This window comes from Engystomops pustulosus, chromosome 7 (assembly GCF_040894005.1).
Source record: "Engystomops pustulosus chromosome 7, aEngPut4.maternal, whole genome shotgun sequence".
Lineage (NCBI taxonomy): Eukaryota > Metazoa > Chordata > Amphibia > Anura > Leptodactylidae > Engystomops > Engystomops pustulosus.
The window spans coordinates 148093445-148119783 of record NC_092417.1 but is presented as its reverse complement, the minus strand read 5'-3'; the positions used below and the strand labels follow the sequence as shown (position 1 = coordinate 148119783).

The following is a 26339-nucleotide window of genomic DNA, read 5'->3' as shown; positions in this document are numbered from 1 at the left end:
CCTGTGTATATAGCACAGCACAGCACACTACTACTCCTCTCCTGTATATATAGCACAGCACAGTACTACTCCTCTCCTGTATATATAGCACAGCACAGTACTACTCCTCTCCTGTATATATAACACAGCACAGTACTACTCCTCTCATGTGTATATACAGCACAGCACAGTACTACTCCTCTCCTGTGTATATATAGCACAGCACAGTACTACTCCTCTCCTGTATATATAGTACAGCACAGTACTACTCCTCTCCTGTGTATATAGCACAGCACAGTACTACTCCACTCCTGTGTATATATAGCACAGTACTACTCTTCTCCTGTGTATATAGCACAACACAGTACTACTCCTCTCCTATGTATATAGCACAGCACAGTACTACTCCTCTCCTGTATATATAGCACAGCACAGTACTACTCCTCTCCTGTGTATATAGCACAGCACTGTACTACTCCTCTCCTGTGTATACAGCACAGCACAGTACTACTCCTCTCCTGTGTATATATAGCACAGTACTACTCCTCCCTTGTGTATATAAGCACAGCACAGTACTACTCCTCTCCTGTATATATAGCACAGCACAGTACTACTCCTCTCCTGTATATATAGTACAGCACAGTACTACTCCTCTCCTGTGTATATATAGCACAGTACTACTCCTCCCCTGTGTATATAGCACAGCACAGTACTACTCCTCCCCTGTGTATATAGCACAGCACAGTACTACTCCTCTCCTGTATATATTGTACAGCACAGTACTACTCCTCTCCTGTGTATATATAGCACAGTACTACTCCTCCCCTGTGTATATAGCACAGCACAGTACTACTCCTCTCCTGTATATATAGCACAGCACTGTACTACTCCTCTCCTGTGTATATATAGCACAGCACAGTACTACTCCTCTCCTGTGTATATATAGCACAGCACAGTACTACTCCTCTCCTGTATATATAGCACAGCACAGTACTTCCTCTCCTGTATATATAGCACAGCACAGTACTACTCCTCTCCTGTATATATAGCACAGCACTGTACTACTCCTCTCCTGTGTATATAGAGCACAGCACAGTACTACTCCTCTCCTGTGTATATAGCACAGCACAGTACTACTCCTCTCCTGTATATATAGCACAGCACAGTACTACTCCTCTCCTGTGTATATAGCACAGCACAGTACTACTCCTCCCCTGTGTATATACAGCACAGCACAGTACTACTCCTCTCCTGTGTATATACAGCACAGCACAGTACTCCTCTCCTGTATATATAGCACAGCACAGTACTACTCCTGTCCTGTGTATATAGCACAGCACGGTACTACTCCTCTCCTGTGTATATAGAGCACAGCACAGTACTACTCCTCTCCTGTATGTAGAGCACAGCACAGTACTACTCCTCTCCTGTGTATATAGAGCACAGCATAGTACTACTCCTCTCCTGTGTATATACAGCACAGTACTACTCCTCTCCTGTGTATATAGCACAGCACAGTACTACTCCTCTCCTGTGTATATAGCACAGCACAGTACTACTCCTCTCCTGTATATATAGCACAGCACAGTACTACTCCTCTCCTGTGTTTATAGCACAGCACAGTACTACTCCTCTCCTGTATATATAGCACAGCACAGTACTACTCCTCTCATGTGTATATAGCACAGCACAGTACTACTCCTCTCCTGTATATATAGCACAGCATAGTACTACTCCTCTCCTGTATATATAGCACAGCACAGTACTACTCCTCTCCTGTATATAGAGCACAGTACTTCCTCTCCTGTATATATAGTACAGCACAGTACTACTCCTCTCATGTGTATATAGCACAGCACAGTACTACTCCTCTCCTGTGGATATAGCACAGCACAGTACTACTCCTCTCCTTTATATATAGCACAGCACAGTACTACTCCTCTCCTGTATATATAGCACAGCACAGTGCTTCCTACTTCCTCTCCTGTATATATAGCACAGCACAGTACTACTCCTCTCCTGTGTATATAGCACAGCACAGTACTACTCCTCTCCTGTATATAGAGCACAGTACTACTCCTCTCCTGTGTATATAGCACAGCACAGCACACTACTACTCCTCTCCTGTATATATAGCACAGCACAGTACTACTCCTCTCCTGTATATATAGCACAGCACAGTACTACTCCTCTCCTGTATATATAACACAGCACAGTACTACTCCTCTCATGTGTATATACAGCACAGCACAGTACTACTCCTCTCCTGTGTATATATAGCACAGCACAGTACTACTCCTCTCCTGTATATATAGCACAGCACAGTACTACTCCACTCCTGTGTATATATAGCACAGTACTACTCCTCTCCTGTGTATATAGCACAACACAGTACTACTCCTCTCCTATGTATATAGCACAGCACAGTACTACTCCTCTCCTGTATATATAGCACAGCACAGTACTACTCCTCTCCTGTGTATATAGCACAGCACTGTACTACTCCTCTCCTGTGTATACAGCACAGCACAGTACTACTCCTCTCCTGTGTATATATAGCACAGTACTACTCCTCCCTTGTGTATATAAGCACAGCACAGTACTACTCCTCTCCTGTATATATAGCACAGCACAGTACTACTCCTCTCCTGTATATATAGTACAGCACAGTACTACTCCTCTCCTGTGTATATATAGCACAGTACTACTCCTCCCCTGTGTATATAGCACAGCACAGTACTACTCCTCCCCTGTGTATATAGCACAGCACAGTACTACTCCTCTCCTGTATATATTGTACAGCACAGTACTACTCCTCTCCTGTGTATATATAGCACAGTACTACTCCTCCCCTGTGTATATAGCACAGCACAGTACTACTCCTCTCCTGTATATATAGCACAGCACTGTACTACTCCTCTCCTGTGTATATATAGCACAGCACAGTACTACTCCTCTCCTGTGTATATATAGCACAGCACAGTACTACTCCTCTCCTGTATATATAGCACAGCACAGTACTACTCCTCTCCTGTGTATATAGCACAGCACAGTACTACTCCTCTCCTGTATATATAGCACAGCACAGTACTACTCCTCTCCTGTATATATAGCACAGCACTGTACTACTCCTCTCCTGTGTATATATAGCACAGCACAGTACTACTCCTCTCCTGTGTATATAGCACAGCACAGTACTACTCCTCCCCTGTGTATATACAGCACAGCACAGTACTACTCCTCTCCTGTGTATATACAGCACAGCACAGTACTCCTCTCCTGTATATATAGCACAGCACAGTACTACTCCTGTCCTGTGTATATAGCACAGCACGGTACTACTCCTCTCCTGTGTATATAGAGCACAGCACAGTACTACTCCTCTCCTGTATGTAGAGCACAGCACAGTACTACTCCTCTCCTGTGTATGTAGAGCACAGCACAGTACTACTCCTCTCCTGTATATATAGCACAGCACAGTACTACTCCTCTCCTGTGTTTATAGCACAGCACAGTACTACTCCTCTCCTGTATATATAGCACAGCACAGTACTACTCCTCTCCTGTGTATATAGCACAGCACAGTACTACTCCTCTCCTGTGTATATAGCACAGCACTGTACTACTCCTCTCCTGTGTATATAGAGCACAGCACAGTACTACTCCTCTCCTGTGTATATAGCACAGCACAGTACTACTCCTCTCCTGTATATATAGCACAGCACAGTACTACCCCTCCCCTGTGTATATAGCACAGCACGGTACTACTCCTCTCCTGTATATAGAGCACAGCACAGTACTACTCCTCTCCTGTGTATATAGCACAGTACTACCCCTCCCCTGTGTATATAGCACAGCACGGTACTAGTCCTCTCCTGTATATAGAGCACAGCACAGTACTACTCTCCTGTATATAGAGCACAGCACAGTACTACTCCTCTCCTGTGTATAGAGCACAGCACAGTACTACTCCTCCCCTGTGTATATAGCACAGCACTGTACTACTCCTCTCCTGTATATATAGCATAGCACAGCACAGTACTACTCCTCTCCTGTGTATATAGCACAGCACAGTACTACTCCTCTCCTGTATATATAGCACAGCACAGTACTACCCCTCCCCTGTGTATATAGCACAGCACGGTACTACTCCTCTCCTGTATATAGAGCACAGCACAGTACTACTCCTCTCCTGTGTATATAGCACAGTACTACCCCTCCCCTGTGTATATAGCACAGCACGGTACTAGTCCTCTCCTGTATATAGAGCACAGCACAGTACTACTCTCCTGTATATAGAGCACAGCACAGTACTACTCCTCTCCTGTGTATAGAGCACAGCACAGTACTACTCCTCCCCTGTGTATATAGCACAGCACTGTACTACTCCTCTCCTGTATATATAGCATAGCACAGCACAGTACTACTCCTCTCCTGTGTATGTAGCACAGCACAGTACTACTCCTCTCCTGTGTATATATAGCACAGTACTACTCCTCTCCTGTGTATATAGCACAGCACAGTACTACTCCTCTCCTGTGTATATATAGCACAGTACTACTCCTCTCCTGTGTATAAAGCACAGCACAGTACTACTCCTCCCCTGTGTATATATAGCACAGCACAGTACTACTCCTCCCCTGTGTATAGCACAGCACAGTACTACTCCTCTCCTGTGTATATAGCACGGCACAGTACTACTCCTCTCCTGTGTATATAGCACGGCACAGTACTACTCCTCCCCTGTGTATATATAGCACAGCACAGTACTACTCCTCCCCTGTGTATAGCACAGCACAGTACTACTCCTCTCCTGTGTATATAGCACAGCACAGTACTACTCCTCTCCTGTGTATATATAGCACAGCACAGTACTACTCCTCTCCTGTGTATATAGCACAGCACAGTACTACTCCTCTCCTGTGTATATACAGCACAGCACAGTACTACTCCTCTCCTGTGTATATAGCACAGCACAGTACTACTCCTCTCCTGTGTATATATAGCACAGCACAGTACTACTCCTCCCCTGTGTATAGCACAGCACAGTACTACTCCTCTCCTGTGTATATAGCACGGCACAGTACTACTCCTCCCCTGTGTATATACAGCACAGCACAGTACTACTCCTCTCCTGTGTATATATAGCACAGCACAGTACTCCTCTCCTGTTTATATAGCACAGCACAGTACTACTCCTCTCCTGTGTATATAGCACAGCACGGTACTACTCCTCTCCTGTATATAGAGCACAGCACAGTACTACTCCTCTCCTGTGTATATAGAGCACAGCACAGTACTACTCCTCTCCTGTGTGTATAGCACAGCACAGTACTACTCCTCTCCTGTGTATATAGCACAGCACAGTACTACTCCTCTCCTGTGTATAAAGCACAGCACAGTACTACTCCTCTCCTGTGTATAAAGCACAGCACAGTACTACTCCTCCCCTGTGTATAGCACAGCAGAGTACTACTCCTCTCCTTTGTATATAGCACAGCACAGTACTACTCCTCTCCTGTGTATATATAGCACAGTACTACTCCTCTCCTGTGTATAAAGCACAGCACAGTACTACTCCTCCCCTGTGTATATATAGCACAGCACAGTACTACTCCTCCCCTGTGTATAGCACAGCACAGTACTACTCCTCTCCTGTGTATATAGCACGGCACAGTACTACTCCTCTCCTGTGTATATAGCACAGCACAGTACTACTCCTCTCCTGTGTATATATAGCACAGCACAGTACTACTCCTCCCCTGTGTATAGCACAGCACAGTACTACTCCTCTCCTGTGTATATAGCACGGCACAGTACTACTCCTCCCCTGTGTATATACAGCACAGCACAGTACTACTCCTCTCCTGTGTATATATAGCACAGCACAGTACTCCTCTCCTGTTTATATAGCACAGCATAGTACTACTCCTCTCCTGTGTATATAGCACAGCACGGTACTACTCCTCTCCTGTATATAGAGCACAGCACAGTACTACTCCTCTCCTGTGTATATAGAGCACAGCACAGTACTACTCCTCTCCTGTGTATATAGCACAGCACAGTACTACTCCTCTCCTGTGTATATAGCACAGCACAGTACTACTCCTCTCCTGTGTATAAAGCACAGCACAGTACTACTCCTCTCCTGTGTATAAAGCACAGCACAGTACTACTCCTCCCCTGTGTATAGCACAGCACAGTACTACTCCTCTCCTGTGTATATAGCACAGCACAGTACTACTCCTCTCCTGTGTATATAGCACAGCACAGTACTACTCCTCTCCTGTATATATAGCACAGCACTGTACTACTCCTCTCCTGTGTATATATAGCACAGCACAGTACTACTCCTCTCCTGTGTATATAGCACAGCACAGTACTACTCCTCCCCTGTGTATATACAGCACAGCACAGTACTACTCCTCTCCTGTGTATATAGCACAGCACAGTACTACTCCTCTCCTGTGTATATATAGCACAGCACAGTACTACTCCTCCCCTGTGTATAGCACAGCACAGTACTACTCCTCTCCTGTGTATATAGCACGGCACAGCACTACTCCTCCCCTGTGTATATACAGCACAGCACAGTACTACTCCTCTCCTTTGTATATATAGCACAGCACAGTACTCCTCTCCTGTTTATATAGCACAGCACAGTACTACTCCTCTCCTGTGTATATAGCACAGCACGGTACTACTCCTCTCCTGTATATAGAGCACAGCACAGTACTACTCCTCTCCTGTGTATATAGAGCACAGCACAGTACTACTCCTCTCCTGTGTATATAGCACAGCACAGTACTACTCCTCTCCTGTGTATATAGCACAGCACAGTACTACTCCTCTCCTGTGTATAAAGCACAGCACAGTACTACTCCTCCCCTGTGTATAGCACAGCACAGTACTACTCCTCTCCTGTGTATATAGCACAGCACAGTACTACTCCTCTCCTGTGTATATAGCACAGCACAGTACTACTCCTCTCCTGTATATATAGCACAGCACTGTACTACTCCTCTCCTGTGTATATATAGCACAGCACAGTACTACTCCTCTCCTGTGTATATAGCACAGCACAGTACTACTCCTCCCCTGTGTATATACAGCACAGCACAGTACTACTCCTCTCCTGTGTATATACAGCACAGCACAGTACTACTCCTCTCCTGTATATATATAGCACAGCACAGTACTACTCCTCTCCTGTGTGTATAGCACAGCACAGTACTACTCCTCTCCTGTGTATATACAGCACAGCACAGTACTACTCCTCTCCTGTATATACAGCACAGCACAGTACTCCTGTCCTGTGTATATAGCACAGCACGGTACTACTCCTCTCCTGTGTATATAGAGCACAGCACAGTACTACTCCTCTCCTGTATGTAGAGCACAGCACAGTACTACTCCTCTCCTGTGTATATAGAGCACAGCACAGTACTACTCCTCTCCTGTGTATATAGCACAGCACAGTACTACTCCTCTCCTGTATATATAGCACAGCACAGTACTACTCCTCTCCTGTGTATATAGCACAGCACAGTACTACTCCTCTCCTGTGTATATAGCACAGCACTGTACTACTCCTCTCCTGTGTATATAGAGCACAGCACAGTACTACTCCTCTCCTGTGTATATAGCACAGCACAGTACTACTCCTCTCCTGTGTATATAGCACAGCACAGTACTACTCCTCTCCTGTATATAGAGCACAGCACAGTACTACCCCTCCCCTGTGTATATAGCACAGCACGGTACTACTCCTCTCCTGTATATAGAGCACAGCACAGTACTACTCTCCTGTATATAGAGCACAGCACAGTACTACTCCTCTCCTGTGTATAGAGCACAGCACAGTACTACTCCTCTACTGTGTATATAGCACAGCACAGTACTACTCCTCTCCTGTGTATATATAGCACAGCACAGTACTCCTCCTCTCCTGTATATATAGCACAGCACAGTACAGTACTACTTCTCTCCTGTGTATATAGCACAGCACAGTACTACTCCTCTCCTGTGTATATATAGCACAGCACAGTACTACTACTCCTCCTTCCCTGTATAGATTATACACTATGAACACTAGGCACAGATCTGTGCAGTGCGGGCAGTGGCCAGCAGGTGGCGCCCTCCTTCAGCCGCGCCGCGCCGCTCCGCTCCTGTCTCGTGCAGGGTTAAGCGGCCTGGGCGGTGGGTGTGGCTTTGTCAGGGAGCCGCTGCCCTTCCTCTAGCTCCGGGCTTGTCCTGCTCTCAGTGTCCGGGGAGATTTCTATCCGCTGTCACCCTACAAGGAGCGAGGAGACCGGGTGAGTGCAGGGAGCGGCTGCAGGCGGCCATGTGCATGGACTGGGGGCTACAATGTATCCTGTATATTACACGCTGCTCTATAGACCTGTGTATAGCGCTCTATAGATCTCCAGCCATCAGCTGTCATCTATGGGGGAACCCTGCAGCGCCTCCATAGGAGAGAGGGAGCATTGTATGGGGCTAATGCAGAACAATCCATAACCTGGGGAGAAGCCTCTTATTCTCCTATCATTTCTAACCATCGCTTGTGATTTACCTACAGGGGGGCAGTGTAAGGCCGCGTTCACACCTTGCGCTTGAATTGCGTTTTAGAACACAATTGTAGAGCAGTTACTTCCAAGCGGAGATGTATTTACACTTAAATACTTGTGTTCTGGAACTGCCGACGTCTGTTTTACTGGCAAACAATGCAAAACACACATTGCTCATTCCTGTTCCGATGTGTAAATGCACATGATCGGGCCAAGCTCCTCCCCGTCTGAGTGAATTTAACGCACCATGTGAACGCGGCTTTAGATCAGAGCAGTGGAAATATTCTACAGCTGGAAAAAAAAAAAATCGTAGAACCCCCCCCCCCCCCCCCAATAATTTACAGTTTGTAGCGGATCCTGTCCACAGAACAAAATAATTAACGCTGCGGTTTTGATTCCACTTTATGTCAGTCCAGGCTATAACTATTACCATTTGCAATGCAAAGCTTTGTTTGAATCCGGGTTTCACTGCAGTTAGAACCTCTCTGGACGCGTTCACACTTGGCGTTTTCATTGCGTTCTGAATCGTAGTTGAAACGTTCCATCCCCGATCATTCACTGAATTAACATTGCGTTACCTGCACATTTACTGAAACGCAATGTTTACTGAATGTGTGATCGGGCAGGGGGGGGGGGTGTCTTTCCATAACGTTTCAAAAACGCAAACAAAGCGCTAGATGTGAATGCTCCCTCTGTAGAATTTGGCAGTTATGTGTCCAGATGTGTCCATGGCCAAATTTGTATTACTTTTATCTTTGTTTAAACCTCGTTGTGCCTGGTTGGTTGTACAAGCTCGAATCCCAGGGCTTAGTTGGTGACTTTCAGGTGCGTGTTGTGACTTGCACGCCATGCATCATGGGTACTTTGTTTCTTCTCATTCTTCAGTGAAACTTACTTGTTACTTTGAATCCTCAATCATCATCGGTTCTTTCACCTATTTTTTACATTTTTTTTCTCCAATCTGCCAAAAAAGCCCCCATGACTGTACATGTGTCCTAAAGTGACAGTGTACACGGGTGGCAGGTGACATGTATATTACACAGAGTAGAGAATTGTGATTGACGTGATTGGATATCTCTAATGTAAATCCCGGCTCTGAGATGGTTAAACCCGGTGGAGTATACGGATACAGGACATGAGGTTGGAGGCATGCTAGGAATGCTATGACTGGTGGCTGTCACTACAATGGCTTCCCTCAGGGCATTCCTCTATAACAGGCCAGGTAACAGGCAAAATATGTCGCCCCAGGACTCTCTGAAGTAATGAGAACAGAGGATCCTGTCCTACATGGAGACGTCTTTATTACATGAGGCGGATTTCTTCAGATAGTGATGTCATATAGGTGGGTCCCGCGTCTCCAGATCCTACAGACGAGTTCAGTAGGTGACAGGTAGAGATGAGAAACTTAGAATTGACCATTGAGTGCGCGGAAGGTTTTTAGGAGACACTTCGTGAAGCTGTGGAGGAGATCCTTTCGGTGACAACTACTTATATCCATAAGCTCTGGGCTTGGCTTATGTGGATTTGTTTTCTGATCAAGAGCCTCTATCAGTGACTTTTCTTCAATTATTTCAATGGATCTACCATAAAAATCCATAATGATAAACCAGGGACTCTTACTCATCGACCCAGGCACCGTGACTGTGGTAATCTCCTTAAATTTGTTATCTATGGCCTCCTTTCTGAAGTCAACTTTTAAAATAATACTAATGATCCAGAAAGGCTCCACCAGAGACCCTCTGTGTGTACCCTCCCCCCTGTTCAATCAGCACAGAAAGAAGAAAGGGAGAGTTACTCAGGGAGCAGAGGAAGGGTGAAACAGTGTAACAGTCTTTGAAGGCAGAACATGAAAGGGCTCTGGAATTAGCATAATTTTAAAAGTTGATTTTACAATTTTTAAGAGCCCATGGATGGTCACGCTGCTTGGATCTATGAGTAAGTGTCCCTGGTTCATAACGATGGATTTTGATTTTCCTTAATGGCTTCTCTTAGTGTCCATTTGTAGCACTTCCGTTTCCGATATTTGAGCTAAAAAAAAAAATTTTTTTCCATCACGGATAACGGAAGCCTAATACATTACATTACAAATGGTAAAAGTCCATTATAATCAATAGAGTTTTTAACAGATCCATTAGACTCCAGTTATTATTATCATAGTGACGGATAATAACGTCCAGGTTTGAACATCTAAAAGGGGTCTTTCAGTCTAAATTGTAGATAGTATATCCATAGTTTTAGATAAGATGATAGCTCCGTTCTCTATATAGTGGCAGAACGGAGTCACTGCAGCTCAGTTCCTATCTATGATGATGAGCTCCAATAACCTGCCTGACCACTACAAAGAGAATGGAGCGGTCTGCTTCCGGATCCATCAGCTGATCTGTGGGGTCGCTGGGTGTTAGACCCCTATCAATCTCATACTGAAGACCTATTCTATTTATATGTTATCAATATTTTCAACCTGCAAAATCTCTTTAAATGGTGTTTCTGCTATTTCACTGCTGTTTCTGGCAGACCCTGCTGTATTGGATTGCCTTGTGTTAATGCAGGTCTTGGCAGTATTGTCTTCCAGCCGAGATAAGTTTCTCTTTGTTCTTGAGCGCATGAACACTAAGCCATATCCAAAGTCCACTTGGGGTGTTGTGTTTCATATGCTGAGGGTGTGACTGGTATAATTCTTCTTCCCAACACTCGGCATGCTTAGGTTTTATTTTTCTTCTCCGCATGCCATGAATGATTTTCCATGATGCTTTACTGAATCATTCCGTTCTCTGCGGTTTTTCCACATTTCCAGGTTTTTTTCAACCTGTCCTATTTTTTTCATGTTTGTGGATCACAGAAGACAATTCAGGTCCATGGGTCCAAAAGAAAAAGTGATGCCGTCCATTTACTATTTTTTTTTTTTTTTTTTTTTAAATCGGATATTTTTTTATTTTGTTTTGTTTTAGTTTTACAACAAAAAACAAACTATTAAAAACAAACCTCCACCAAAATCGGATGTTGTGACTTCTAATGAATGGAGTTTTTTTGCATATATAAAATACTAAATGGTCATTAAAAAAACTGAAATATCTGTGTGAATAACCCCTAACGGTTTTCTAAAGAAACTTATATATTCCAATTTCTTTAACGCCCCCCCCCCCTTAAAAAAATAAAAAAATATATATGTACAGGCGGTCCTCTACTTAAGAACACTCGACTTACATACGACCCCTAGTTACAAACGGACCTCTGGATATAGGTAATTTCCTGTACTTTAGTCCTAGGCTACAATAAACAGCTGTAACAGTTATCACCGGTGTCTGTAATGAAGCTTTAGTGTTAATATTGATTCTTATGACAATCCAACATTTTTAAAATCCAATTGTCACAGAGACCAAAAAAGTTCTGTCTAGGATTACAATGATAAAATATACAGTTCCGACTTACATACAAATTCAACTTAAGAACAAACCTACAGACCCTATCTTGTATGTAACCCGGGGACTGCCTGTATATGTATGTATTATACCGTGTAAGGCTACATTCACACGGACGTATAAAAACGGCCGTATACGTACCGTTTTTTTACGGGTTACATACGGCCACATTCATTTCAATGGACAATACGTCCAACCATTTATATTGCCGTTTTTGACACTGGAGTGTACGGACCGTATACTGGCCGTATAAAAATATAGAGCATGTCTTATTTTCTCCCGTATTTCAGTTCTGTATGCCCTAAAAGTCTATGGGCATGTATAAAATACGGGTTAAATACGTGCTGCATACGGATGAAAAACGTCATGTATTTATACAGAAATACAGCCTGTAGATACAGGACTGGAGAAATACAGTGAAATTCCAGAGAAATTCAGAGAAATTCCAGTGAAAGCAGCTTAGTGAGAACACGGCTCTGTTGTGATTCCCAGAGGTCTCTCCTGGGAGTTCTGTATCTGGAGCATTTTCCAGAGTTTGCTGAGTACTAAATTCCTGGGTCTAATTAATTGCTGAAGACAGAAGAGCTAACGAGTTTTGTTTGTAAAGAAGTAACCCCTTCATGGCCAAACGGGGGGCGGGGGTGTACTCGAAAGTAGGAGCAGGTGGCAGCAGAAAGTGCACAAGCAAATAGCCCTGAATACAAAGGACCTTTATGTCTACAGCACAACCGCTCTGATCACAGACGTAAAGAACTGTACAAGACTTCAGGCACACGTCTGTGTTACATGTATGTGTTGTTAATGGTCATATTATGTGTTTTAGGCCATGTTCACACGCTCCGTTTAAACCTCAAGACATGTGCATTAGTGAGGAGTAACTCCTAGTTGCGTTACCAAGGTGCTTGAATTGTGGTTCAAAGCAAAGTTCAAACCCTTAAATGGGTTGTATATAAGTTTTGGGGGGTATAAAAAAAAATATTAGCCAGGAACTCAACCTGTAACTGCCGACTGCTTGTTGTTGTAGAAGCGCGGATGTTAGTGTCATATTGTCGCTGTACCTCTCCTGCCGGCGGTGACAGGAGGCACAGTACTGAGGGAGGGAGTAGAGCAGTGACGGCAAGCCTTTTAGGCACTGAGTGCCAAAACTACAAGCAAAAGCCAGATATTTTTTACAGAGTGCCAAATGCCAATTTAAAGTAATTCACAGGTTTCAAACATATTGGCGCCCTGATGACACCAAAACAAGGGAAAGAAGGAGAAATTTGGATTGTTATTGTAGTTTCCCTCTAAAGTCCCCTCAACAGGATTAATTATGGGTACAGAGAAGAGGCTACAATGATAGTCAAGCTCTGTCCACACCTTCTTGATTCTGGTTTTGAGTCCTGAATGTTGACCTGGGCGATGGCCTGGGTGCCCAAAGAGAGGGCTCTGAGTGCCACCTCTGGCACTCGTGCCATAGGTTCGCCACCACTGGAGTAGAGTATTACATGTTGTTATTATTATACCCTCCCTAGACCTATATGAAAAAAAACCCTGATCCCTTTAATAGCTGCTGCTCCACTGATTCAGCCACCATTCCTGAGAAGTCAGTACCACCATTTTTTGGCAATATGCTAATTAGACTCTCTACTGTCAGGTGAGTGGTTCCAGCTGAGGACCTCCCATTTGACAGGAGAGTCTATATAGCATATTAGGGTGGTGGCACTCGTGGCGTTTTGAACCCGTTTTTAGGCCATTTTTAAGCAGTCTGTTAAAAAATGCATGCATTTTTGGAGATGCATCTGTTTTTGACAGTTTTTCCAAATTCCTTAATTAAGATAATTGATAACTGGTCAAAAAGCGGATGCATTTTAAAAAAAAATGCATGCATTTTTTTACGAACTGCTTAGAAACGGCCTAAAAACGGGTTCAAAACGCCACTTGTGCCACCACCCTTGGGAACTAAAACTAGTGGTGATGAGGCACAGTTCACACATTCCAGTTGGATTGCGTTTAGAAACCCAATCCAGTCAGAACGGAGAGGGGCTTGACTGCCTTGCAAATGAGTTTCACCTAAAACGCATAAGACCAGTAAAGAGCACCTCTTGTTTTGCTTTGCTTACATGCCTATGAAATGCCTATCTGATCGGTATAAGCTCCATCTCCCTGTTTCCATTTTTGTTCCAACAGAACGTGTATACACCGCCTCAGTGCACAGGGGGTGGAGTAGCCTGGCCGAGCACCGGGGGATAAGGCTTCACCACACCCCTGTAGCCTCTGAAGAGTTACCTCTGTGTGTGGCTCTGCAGCCCTCTTCGGCTATACAGCCTGTGCCCACGAATGCGCACTTGCGCTCTTCTCTCATTGAGCCAAGTTACTGCGCATGCGTGGGCAGAGCTGAAAACTGAACACAACTGGGGAGCCGCACGTGGAGTAGCCTCGTCCAGTAGCCTCTGAAGTTCATCTGCATAAAAGACAGATAAAGTTTTCGGTTAGTTAGGAGAAAAGAATTAGTTAAAGGCAGTATATGACTTAGTAACCAGAAAGGTATCTACCATCAGGAATACCGCACTTAGTGTATTCCTGATGCCAGGTTTCCTTTAACACATCTAGCCCTGTGTAGAGGTAATGAAATGTCACATGGTAGAACACAAAAGGTATTCTCAGGAATAGCGACTCCTCTGAATCACTTGGAGAAATCATTACTGTAAAGTCATGGAAAATTTTATGATTTCTTATTGGCTTATTTCTCTACAAGAAAATATCTCCATACATTAATAATCTTTATTTCTATAGCGCCATCATATTCCGTAGCGCTTTACAAATCATAGGGGACAAATGCAAATATAATAAAACATGACAAACATTCATATGGAACAAAAGGAGTGAGTTCCCTGCTCGCAAGAGCTTACAGTCTATAAGGAAGAATGGGGTGACACAAGAGTTAAGAAGCTTATATAATGGTCCAGCCATTCTTCATAAGATAATATAATATATATATATATTAAATAGTGCTATTGCTTGACACAGTCATCGGCCGTTATATACATTAACATACTGATAATATGCAATATGGCCTAAAAAAAAAAGTATCAATTCTTGGTGAATAATGTTTACTCATTGCATAATAGAAGTTAAAAACTTCTGTTATATTCCCTGTCTACAAACATTTTCCTCCTACCCGGATAAGAATGTGTGTGAGTAGCTGGTGGCGCAGGGCTGTGTGTGACTGGGTAGTGCTGTATACATGTTTCTCCTCTGAATGCGGTAGACAGCTGGCAAGCCTGTACCTGCAGTATATTGTCTCATGTGGGGCAGCCAGCATAAGAATACAAAGGCACATTATGGGGTTTTTATGTAAATCCTCAGCATTTCACAATTGCTTTTGGTTACCCACCCAACGCTGCCAACTCTCTCCAGCTTCCCTCTGTTCTCCCTTAGGTTTTGTTATCTCGCTGCCCTTTCCTATCGCCTCCTCCCCTTGTTTTCTGGTTATCCGTGTTTAGTTTTCATAGTTTTTCTTCACTTTCTCACCCCTGCTCTTCCTCTACCACAGTAAATATTCACACTGATCTGTCTGTGTGCTCAGCACAGTGTACATCGGGATGGCTAAAAAAACATTTGTATTCTGTCCCTTAATCCAAGAAAATTACATATACAGACATGGAAAGGAGTAGGTTACACTTCAGTATATGGTCATCTGAGTTTACTAAAAGGGAGGTGCTTTTTTAACAAATTGGTGGACCTAGTGCAAAGGGTAAATGATGCCCCCCACATTCTCCCAAAGGGAAAATCACGTATACAAGATAATATTAGTACTGTGCCGTGCCCCATCTACACTGCATAAAAGTTGTTAAACTGTGCCGTGCCCCATCGAAACAGGATAAGAATAGTTGTGCTGTGCCATTCTCCATTCAGAATTCACCCAAGGTTTATATAATTTTGATATAATTTTACAAATTTCTCTGGGACTATATTTTTTATGCACAAATTGATATAAGTTGAATTTGTATGTAAGTCGGAACTGTATATTTTATCATTGTAACCCCAGACAGAATTTTTTTGGTCTCTATGACAATTGGATTTTAAAAATGTTGGGTTCTCATAAGAACCAGGATTAACAATGGAGCTTAATTGCAGGCACCTTTTAATAACTGTTTTATAGCTGGTTATTATAGCCTAGGACTAAAGTACAGTAAATTACCAACATCAAGAGGTCCGTTTGTAACTAGGGGTCGGGTGTTCTTAAGTAGGGGACCGCCTGTAGTCTGTAATGGTATCCACACAACCATCAATGTTCTTCCTACCACTATCCAGAAATAAGTCCCAATCTGTGTTCTCAAGCAAGACCATAATTCTTCAATAGTGGAGTCTGAACACTGGCATACAGTTTTTGTGGCAACAGGGCACCGCAACTTTACTGGACAATACATTGGTCGAAGATATATTAAGTTATGATCCGAGCGACCCAACGGTGCCATCAAAACTGGCCTGTAGGCATTAATAGCATTCGCAAACAAAAGATCGAACACAATTTCTCCATGTGTTGCCAGCGTTGTATATTGCACAAATTTTGGTAGTACAGGTATTACCCAATTAAAATAGCCCATTATTAAAAAGAGCGCATCTGAATATGGATTCTGTAGTGCTCCCACCTCTGTTGATAGCAACTCATTTGCAATAGCTCCATTTCCTGACGGTGGGATATACACCAGTGCCAGGATCACAGCCTGGAATTCTCTAGACCACTGATGGTGAAACTTTTAGAGACCGAGTGCCCAAACTACAACCAAAATCCACTTATTTACCATGAAGTGCCAACATGGCATTTCAAGCAGTGACTTATTGCTACCTGTTCTTCAACATCATTCAATTGTATTGGCTCTCCTAAGGCCACCAATACAGTTGAAAGAAGGTGGGAAAATTCATACCATCATTGTAGCTTCTCTCCTTGAAGAATGGTGGGTCCAGCAGGATGACCTCTAAAGACAATGTAGTTTAGTCAACACCTTCTCACTTTTTCTGCAGTTTCAAACAGCCAGGGGAATGTCTTTAAAATAGCGCTGAGAGCAGCATCTCTTAAGTTGCTTGGGACTGCAGGAAGATTTGGTGGATGTGGTCCTGTTTGGTGAAATTGGGGCGATGGCCTGAGTGCCCACAGAAAGGGCTCTGAGTGCCACCTCTGGCACCCGTGCCATAGGTTCGCCACCACTGCTCTAAGCAGATAACCTGGCCGTAAAACTAGTGCTCTAGTCTAGTCAACTCTAAGTGTGGAGTCTCTAAGTCTACAGGGTATGGGTAGTTGTAATGTGCCATCTATATAGGATAAGAGTAGTTGACCTGTGCCATGCACCATCTATACATGGTAAGAATAGTTGTACTGTGCCCCATCAATACAGGGTAAGAGTAGTTGTACTGTGCCGTGCCCCATCTATACAGGATAAGAGTAGTTGACCTGTGCCATACTCCATCTATGTAGGATAAGATTAGTTATATTGTGCCATGCTCCATCTATACAGGAAAAGAATAGTTGTACTGTGCCATGCTCCAGCTATACAGGGTGAGAGTATTTGTACTGTGCCATGCTCCATTTATAGAGGGTGAGAGTAGTTGTACTATGACGTGCTCCATCTATACAGGGTGAGAGTAGTTGTACTGTGCCATGCCCTCTTTATACAGGGTTAGAGTAGTTTTACTGTGCCATGCCTCCTTTATATAGGGTGAGAGTAGTTGTACTGTGCCGTGCTCCATCTATACAGGGTGAGAGTAGTTGTACTGTGCCAGGCTCCATCTATACAGGTTGAGAGTAGTTGTACTGTGCCAGGCTCCATCTATACAGGTTGAGAGTAGTTGTACTGTGCCAGGCTCCATCTATACAGGGTGAGAGTAGTTGTACTGTGCCAGGCTCCATCTATACAGGGTGAGAGTAGTTGTACTGTGCCAGGCTCCATCTATACAGGGTGAGAGTAGTTGTACTGTGCCATGGTCCATCTATACAGGGTGAGAGTAGTTGTACTGTGCCAAGCTCCATCTATACAGGGTGAGAGTAGTTGTACTGTGCCAGGCTCCATCTATACAGGGTGAGAGTAGTTGTACTGTGCCAGGCTCCATCTATACAGGGTGAGAGTAGTTGTACTGTGCCATGGTCCATCTATACAGGTTGAGAGTAGTTGTACTGTGCCAGGCTCCATCTATACAGGTTGAGAGTAGTTGTACTGTGCCAGGCTCCATCTATACAGGGTGAGAGTACGGTAGTTATACTGTGCAGTTCGCCATCTAAACAGGGTTGAGATAATAAGAGTTCAGTAAGAATAGTAGCATTGTGCTGTGTCCCTTTTTAAAATTTAATCTGTGTGGTACAAAACTAGTTGATATGAACCTATCCTTATATTCAGTGGTATGTTGATTCATAAAACACTTCCCTCAATAAACATGGTGCCTACTACAGACTATTCCTGGGCCCCCCCCCCCCTAGGTTCTCAAATAGCATCATGTTGGGAAATCAGCCAGACATAGCCAGGAGTCTAGATATTATCTTTAGGCTGCAGGACTAGGCAGAAAAATCTGTGAGATTGAGGCTGGGTTTACATTACTTTATGATTAGACAAGCATCAGTCCCCATACTATCAGCCATTCACACTTATGGGGAGAGTCCACAGGTTGCAATATCTATGTATTCACATCTATAACAAGGTACATGTAATCTGCAATTGATGTTCCTTACCAGATTAAATTCTGTACTGCAGCTCCGTCTCTTTTAAGTGAATTGGACAGATGTAAAGTACCAGGCACAACCACTACAGAATAGGTAGAACTATGACAAATAATGAAGGGGCTGTGGCACTTTCCTGTGACTTCATCCCCTACTTAAACAGATGCGGTCCTATAAATTACTAGAGATGTTCATATTTGTAATACTCTGGGTCACGGCTGCACCACTCCCCAGCAAAATCAACTATGTGGGGGGGAATGTTGGGGGCCATATCTCAAATATTCAGCTGCCCTCAGTGGCGTAACTAGAAGCTGATGGGCCCCAGTGCAAAGTCTGTGCCAGGCCCCCAACTATAATGTATGGTTTATAGTAATAGTCGTCTTATATGGGAAAGTGACACCATAAGGGCCCCCTAAACCTCTTGGACCCTGGTGCGACCGCAACCTCTGCACCCCCTCAAGTTACACCCCTGGCCCCTTGTGACTCATCTCTTAAACTTTAGGAAATTTACTGTATTTGTACCGCCTATTATTTGAACTATTAGAATGAATCTGATTTAAGTAGGAAATCCCAGGAGAAAAGAGGGGAAATGTTGTTCCTGTGCCCAGTTTCCATGATGACTGTTATGATACCTTGGAAATCTAATTTTTAGGCCTTGCTAATATAAATAATTTCATTTCTACTCAAGCTGTGCCTGATAGTAGACACTTAAATGGTGCCACAATATATGAACTTCCCAGTGAATAGAATGAGGATTTTTAGGCGTAAGGGCTGGTCCATGGGGGACGACTCCTTCACCGCTATTCTCTTCTCAGGGGCGCAGAGGTTGCGATTGCACCAGGGCCCAAGAGGTTTAGGGGGCCCTTATGATATCACTTTCCCTTATAAGAAGACTATTACTATAAACCATACATTATAGTCGGGGGCCTGGCACAGACTTTGCACTGGGGCCCATCAGCTTCTAGATACACCACTGCCACCACCACAAGAACTTCAAAATAGTGTTTTTTTTTTTTTAGAAAGATTTCCTTTCATAGACAGAAATCGCTTGCTACAGGATGGAAATCCTGTCAAGACTTCGTTTTCTATTGGGCTTTTCCATCCTTTTTTTTTTTTTTTTTTTTTACGAACATCCATAAATTTCTTGTAAATCTGTGTATAGGGAACATATTTATCTGGGTGGGGAAAGGAACATGTAACTCTACAACACTTTTTGCCACAAGATGCAATGGCCATAAATTTGGTTTCTCTCTGTTAGTTTTATTGCTATTCCCAGCACACACCATGTTCCTGTTTTTTGCATGAGCTAATTATAAATGAACGTATCTAAGCAGAAATACATCATTTGCTAGCATGATAGAAAATGTGTGTGAAGTGATGATACAAAATAGATTTGTACTGTAATATATTTTGAAATGTAGAGAATCAGTCTCAGCCAAATCATAGCACTGAGGTATAGAAGTCTTTAATATTTTCAAAGAAGCCTTAAAGGGAACCTGTCATCAGGAATTGACCTATTAAACCACTACCAGAATATTATCAAGTACTATGACACCTCCTAGCTTTGGTTACTTTCATGGACCTTGGTGATGCCATCTTCTAGAAAATCATCTTTGAAGTGAGATGTAAATTAGTTGCAAAGTCAAGGAGGCGGAGACTTTGACACTGCAGTCAAAGTGGGAATCTCGGAACACCTCCTCCTCTGTGATTGACATCTTGCATCTGTCTTCAGGAGACCTGGTTAGTGATGTCTCTGGAAGCAGGACCGTCACTTACAGTGAAGGGGGCTTTCTGAGGAAGAGAGAGCTTGACTTCAGTGTTAAAATCTCTGCCTCCTTGACTTTATACAACCAATTTCCATCTCACTTCAAAGTAGATTTTTCTGGATGATGCCGTCACAATTGGGTCATGAAAGACTCATGATCCGGAAGGTGTTTAGGTGCCTGACAACATACTGGAAGTAGTTTATTAGGTCAATTTCTGCTGACAGGCTCCCTTAAAGAGCTTTATATTTAAGAAATACTCTGCAAGTGTCCTAGGGGTGGGTTCAGTTTGTCAGATTTGCCTCCTGAAAGCCGCAAGTTACCGGTTTGCGTTATTTGAACTAAGTTGATTGTAGGTTTGTGACCTCAAAATAAGTGATAGGTATCAGGAGTATGGTTTTAAGGGAACAAAACATGTGTGTGTTAATCTGGGTGATCAGTAGAGGGCACCTACACAACCATGATCGGTGCATGCAAAACGGACAATGCGTCAGCACGTTAACATTGCAGAGAACTGGACCGATCAACGTGATATATTATACACGGAATCTCTGCTTCCCTGCAGTTATCGGGATTACAGCTTCTGTTTTTCCAGGAGGAAGGGACCCCTTGTAGTATTCATCACTACTGATGCTCAGAGTCCCGTCTAATGTACTGTAGTCCGTCCATGGAATCCAACTGGGGCACAGTCTTTCACAGACCGACCAGTCATGTCCCTCTGCTTTAGGTCTTTTTTGGCGGCAATATTTTGCATGACAATATTGAATTTTAGGAAGGACCATTCCTAGAAAAGATAATGTTGTTACAATGTTGTTGCTAGTATGGTAAACTATATTTATACATTCATGACATTAATCCGATTCCTAAAATAAGTTTATTAAGGGCCCCTCTGGGTGTGTCTATTTCTTACACATAGGATTGCCATATATTAGAATGTAAAAATATGCTTTGACACATCTAGGTAAGAATGACGTATTTTATCTCCATTGTATATCAACATAATGCCAGGTTTGTCCCGTTTTTCTAAATTGGCAGGATACAATAGTGAGCTCATTGTTGTATGAGAAATCGGCGTGCCCTCAGCAATTCCTCTTGTGTATGCCAGTCCCTCTAGTTCCATGTTGGCACACAAGAAGGAGCACAACAAGCTTTGTTCTCTGACAAATGTCTGTACTCCCCCAGGAATGTAGTCATTTTCTGTGTGATATTGAATGTCAGGAATGGGAAGGGGGGGAGACCATGAATTGTGTGACAATATTTGCCCAACAGAGTCAAATTCCCTTGTGCAAAAACAGAATGATACTCCAGCATTGTTCTCAGGATAGAGAGTGAGCCGTTTATGGGATCTCTCACAAGCATGGTCAGCATAGGGACAGATTTATATATTATATGGGCAGCCATATGTAACAGGAACACAAAATCTGTGCCACCAATGTGTTCCCACTACACATTGGTCTATAAAGTCCTTTAGTGGATCATATACATGTTGACTTTACCCCTTAATGACGCATGATGGGATACTACGCCAGTGTTGTCAGAGACCTACGGAGATGTTTCTTGAGCATAATGCAGCACACACCCTCCACCAACACCCTGGTACTACACATGGATGTTAACTTCATGCTGTGTTCAAATGTGGCACTTAAAGGGGTTGTCCACATTCAGCAAATAATTGATATTGTTGGTGTAAGGAAAAGTTATACAATTTTCCAATATACTTTCTGTATCAATACATTACCGATTTCTAGACCCCTGCTTGCTGTCCTTCTATAGGAAGCTTCTATTTTTACTTCAAGTGGATAGAAATCTGTCCGCGGGTTTGTGATGGACACGCAGGTTCTGGCCCTGTTATTATCACACGACTCTGATTTTTATAATATGACAGTAATAATAACAGCTCTTGGAACTGCATGTCCATGACAAGATCATGGACGGATTTCTATCCACTGGAAGTAAACATAGAAGCTTCTTATATAATGACAGCAAGCAGAAATCTAGAAAACCGCATGGAATTGATACAGGAATTCTATTGGAAAATGGTCTAGCTTTTCATTCAGCAAGTAATTGATATTGTTTGTGTAAAGTGGCCAACCTCTTAAAGGGGTTATCCGGGTTTAAATGGCCGGGCTGGGGAGGGATAGTTAAACATAATAAACATGGACTTCCCTCCTCCGGCGCCGCCGATGTCCCGCGCTGCGGTCACTTCGATCCGTGCCCCTGTAAACAAACAGGGGCACAGAAGCCGCGCACAGGGAGCTTCCGGTCCGCGTTGTGGACAGCTCCTCCCATCTGTCCCTATCTCTCAGCGTTGTAAGCACTGGGAGATGGTGCGCATGGGAGCATCCGGCCGGCCGGAAGCTCCCTGTGCGCCCTTGTACTGAAACCGGCGCACGGAGAAGACGGGCCGCGGCGCGGGACATCGGCAGCACCGGAGGAGGTAAGTACATGTTTATTATGTTTAAATAGCCCTCCCCAGCCCGGCCATAAAAAAAAATTTAAACCCGGATAACCCCTTTAAGTGGATTCTGAGGGGACCTAAAGAGTAGTAAAAAAAAAAACAAACTAAACAACTAAAAAACATCTAAAAGCTCAAAGCCTTTTACCAAGAATAGAAATAAAAATTAACAAACTTAAACATGGCTATCCCAAAATTCTTGATTCATCACAAAATGAAAATTATTATTCCCTATGGTGAACCCTGTAACAGGAAATAATGTCTGAATTTCTGCCATTGCGCCACAGAATAAAAAAGGTCCCCAAAATGGTAGAAATGAAAACGTAAGGTATGAAAAAGTTATAGCTTTTGGGTGCATAACAGAAGCGCATAAACCGAAATGGGTTTCTGTTACTATATACTGTATTTTGGTCTTTTGTTGGCCAGTTGTATTATGGCAACGCCTTGATGCACATACACATCTCTGTCGCTTAAATTGGACTTCTTCCTCTGTGAATTAGCTTTGGATTGGATTAGAGACATAAATTAGTTATTCTGTGGGAGCGAGGGCCACGTGCTGTCTCATCTTGTTTCCTGACTACTTCATTGTACGGGACAGCTGGGGTGATTCACCCAAGAGATGTGGTGACTCAGAGGAGGGAAGAGATATATGGTTCCTGCTGGTAGACGATTGTTACTCACGTCTCTATATTTCTACATTAATGGGATTGTCCATTAACTATATGTGAATAATGTTACCTCCAAAACATGTTGTGTACCAGTACTATATGTACGTGGTGTGCTAAGATGTAAACTTGCACAGTCTGAATCCACTATTTGTTACCTTATCACCTCAGAGAGTCCTGTCAATGATCCCATATTAATCAATTTCTATACTTACCATCATTTGTGTCTTTCAGAGTCACCATGGGCGAGTACAACGAGAAGAAGGAAACCTGCGGGACGATATGTCTGAAGTACCTGCTTTTCACTTTTAATTTCTTTTTCTGGGTAAGTAACCGGATCAGTTTTGCCACCATATTCCCATTTACTACACGATAACAGTAGTCACTGCTGATGGCAACGCTGCTTATACATTTAAAGATGTGGAGGAGATTTAATATACTCCGGCGTTCCTGTGCCAGTGTATGATGGCCGCCACATCTGTAGTTTCGCCTAACATCATTACTGGCTATGGAACGGTACGGTGCTCCCCGTACGGCGCCATGCGCCCATTGCTGTCTATGGGGGACGTATATACAGTGTATATATACTTCGGCCATATATACGTCCCCCATACAGCCGTCTGAATGTAGCCGAAAGCCGCTTTTTTGCCTCCATCTGTTCAGTATACATCACATCCAGCGGGAAACACAGAACTGAAAAACACAGCAGACTGTGCTATATCACCACACTTCTGGAGAGCGCAGTATACGAGTAATGGAGGCCATTGGAGACAATAACAGATGGATGTCCTTGTATGGCACCCATCTCCGGCCTTCGCTGAGCATATATGGTGTTTCCCCAGTGATGTAGCTACCCTTATAAGGACAATTACGTCACTCATGATCTAGTCGGAACATCGGAAGCAGCTAGTTCCTGGTTGGTGCACATGTTCACTTCTACTGCTCTCCGGGGGGAGAATCTGAACCAGAGGACGTATCCCACTGTATGACTACACAGTAGGCTACGTCCTCCTGACGTATCTTTACAACATAGGGAATAAACGAGATGTGAATCTAGCCTAAGGCTAAATTCACACTGCCGTTGCCCGCCGTACCATAGCGCGGCGGGCACACGGCAGTGCCGGGGAGAGGAGCAGGGGGAGAGCGCCGCTCACCCCCACCTCTCTAATAGGAATATATGGCGCACAGCGCCGTATTCCGACGAAGGATAGGACATGTCCTATCTTTCTACGGGGTACGGAGCGGTACTCCCATTGGGTGCTGTGCGCCCATTGCCCTGTATGGGGGATGTATAACGCCCGTATACACGCCCGCCCCCCATATGGCAGTGTAAATGTAGCCTAATAAGATCATGGGGGACATATACAAAAAAAATAAGACATTACAGAGTAATATGGAGCAATAAGAGTCAGGGCCTGGCCCACAAGAGCTTACAATCTATGTGACCGGCCATCACAGTTGGCAGCATATTGGCAGCATTTCTCATTTACTCTGTGCCGAGTCTTAGATGTCGCATGGGATTCTTGTATTGCATCCTGGCCTTACACCTTATTAGTTATATACTGTTTATTTATTGTATTACTCAATTTAAAGCACCAAGGTTTTTAGACCTGTCTAATTCTCCATGTTTGTCAATGTGTTTCTAGCTGGCAGGCCTTGCGGTCATGGCTGTAGGAGTATGGACACTGGTCCAGAAAAGTGACTACATCAGCCTCCTACCGTCCAGCATGTACGCCGCCACCGCATACATCCTTGTCATTGCTGGGGCTGTTGTTATGGTGACCGGCTTCCTCGGATGCTGCGCAACCTTTAAGGAAAGAAAAAGTCTGCTTAAAGTAGTGAGTATTCATATGTGTCCACAACGGACTGTATATATTTTATCCTTTACGTAGTCTTTGTCCGACAAGAATTCAGAAGATCAATACTGTGAAGTGGAGCAAGAAAGGAATTGGTCAAGCGGATGAGAGATTTCTAGGCAGAAGCTGTCAATATATTTCTGGGGTGGCCATTGACTTCCCTGTGGCATGCTTATTTTCTATTACAAGTTACCAGAGATTAAAGAATGTAAAACCTATAACCAGCTGTAAGGTGCTCATGCTTTAAAGGGGTTTTCCCACAAAAAAGTTAGGCCCCATCCCAGTGATGGCGAACCTTTTAAGGACCGAGTGCCCAAACTACAACCAAAATCCACTTATTTACCCTGATGTGCCAATGTGCCATTTTACGCAGTTACTTATTGCTACCTCGTCTTCCACTTCTTTAATTGTATCGGCCGCCTGAGGCCACAAATACAGTTGAAACAAGGTGTGCAAATCCAGACTATCATTGTAGCTTCTCTTCAGGTTCTCTCTGTTTAGGAAGAATGGTGGGTCCAGAATGAGGACCTCCAAAGATAATGCAGTTTCAACACCTCACTTTTCAAGCAGTTCCAAACAGTCAATGAAGTGTTGCTGTAAAATAGTGCTGAGCGCAGCATCTCATAAGTTGCCTAGGACTGCAGGAAGATTTAATGGATTTGTTCCTGTTTCATGAACTCTGTCCTGGGCTGATAGCCTGAGTGCCCACAGAAAGGGCCATAGGTTCGCCATCACTGCCCTATCCCATGGATAGGGCCTTACTTGCTAATCAATGGGGTTCTCAATGCTCTATGGAGCTGACAAAGATCGCAATTTCCGTCAAATCCATAGAGATTAATGGAGCTGAACGGTCATGCGCGACTGTCTGCTCCATTCATTTGATGGAGCGACGAGGGGTCTAATGGATCCTTAGTTTTTGAGATCTGTGGGGGTCTCACACTGAG

General features: G+C 43.7%; 1 protein-coding gene across 1 annotated transcript in view; it reads left to right on the top strand.

The window, feature by feature from the left end:
* Window positions 1–8168: 8168 nt before the first annotated feature.
* Window positions 8169–26339, top strand: part of CD151 (CD151 molecule (Raph blood group)) — a 28790-nt gene continuing 10619 nt past the window's right edge. The window contains exons 1-3 of the mRNA XM_072118175.1: window positions 8169–8294; window positions 23774–23864; window positions 25186–25377. Coding sequence (XP_071974276.1) covers window positions 23781–23864; window positions 25186–25377 — 276 coding nt within the window. The 5' untranslated portion in view covers window positions 8169–8294; window positions 23774–23780. The remainder of the gene's footprint in view (window positions 8295–23773; window positions 23865–25185; window positions 25378–26339) is intronic.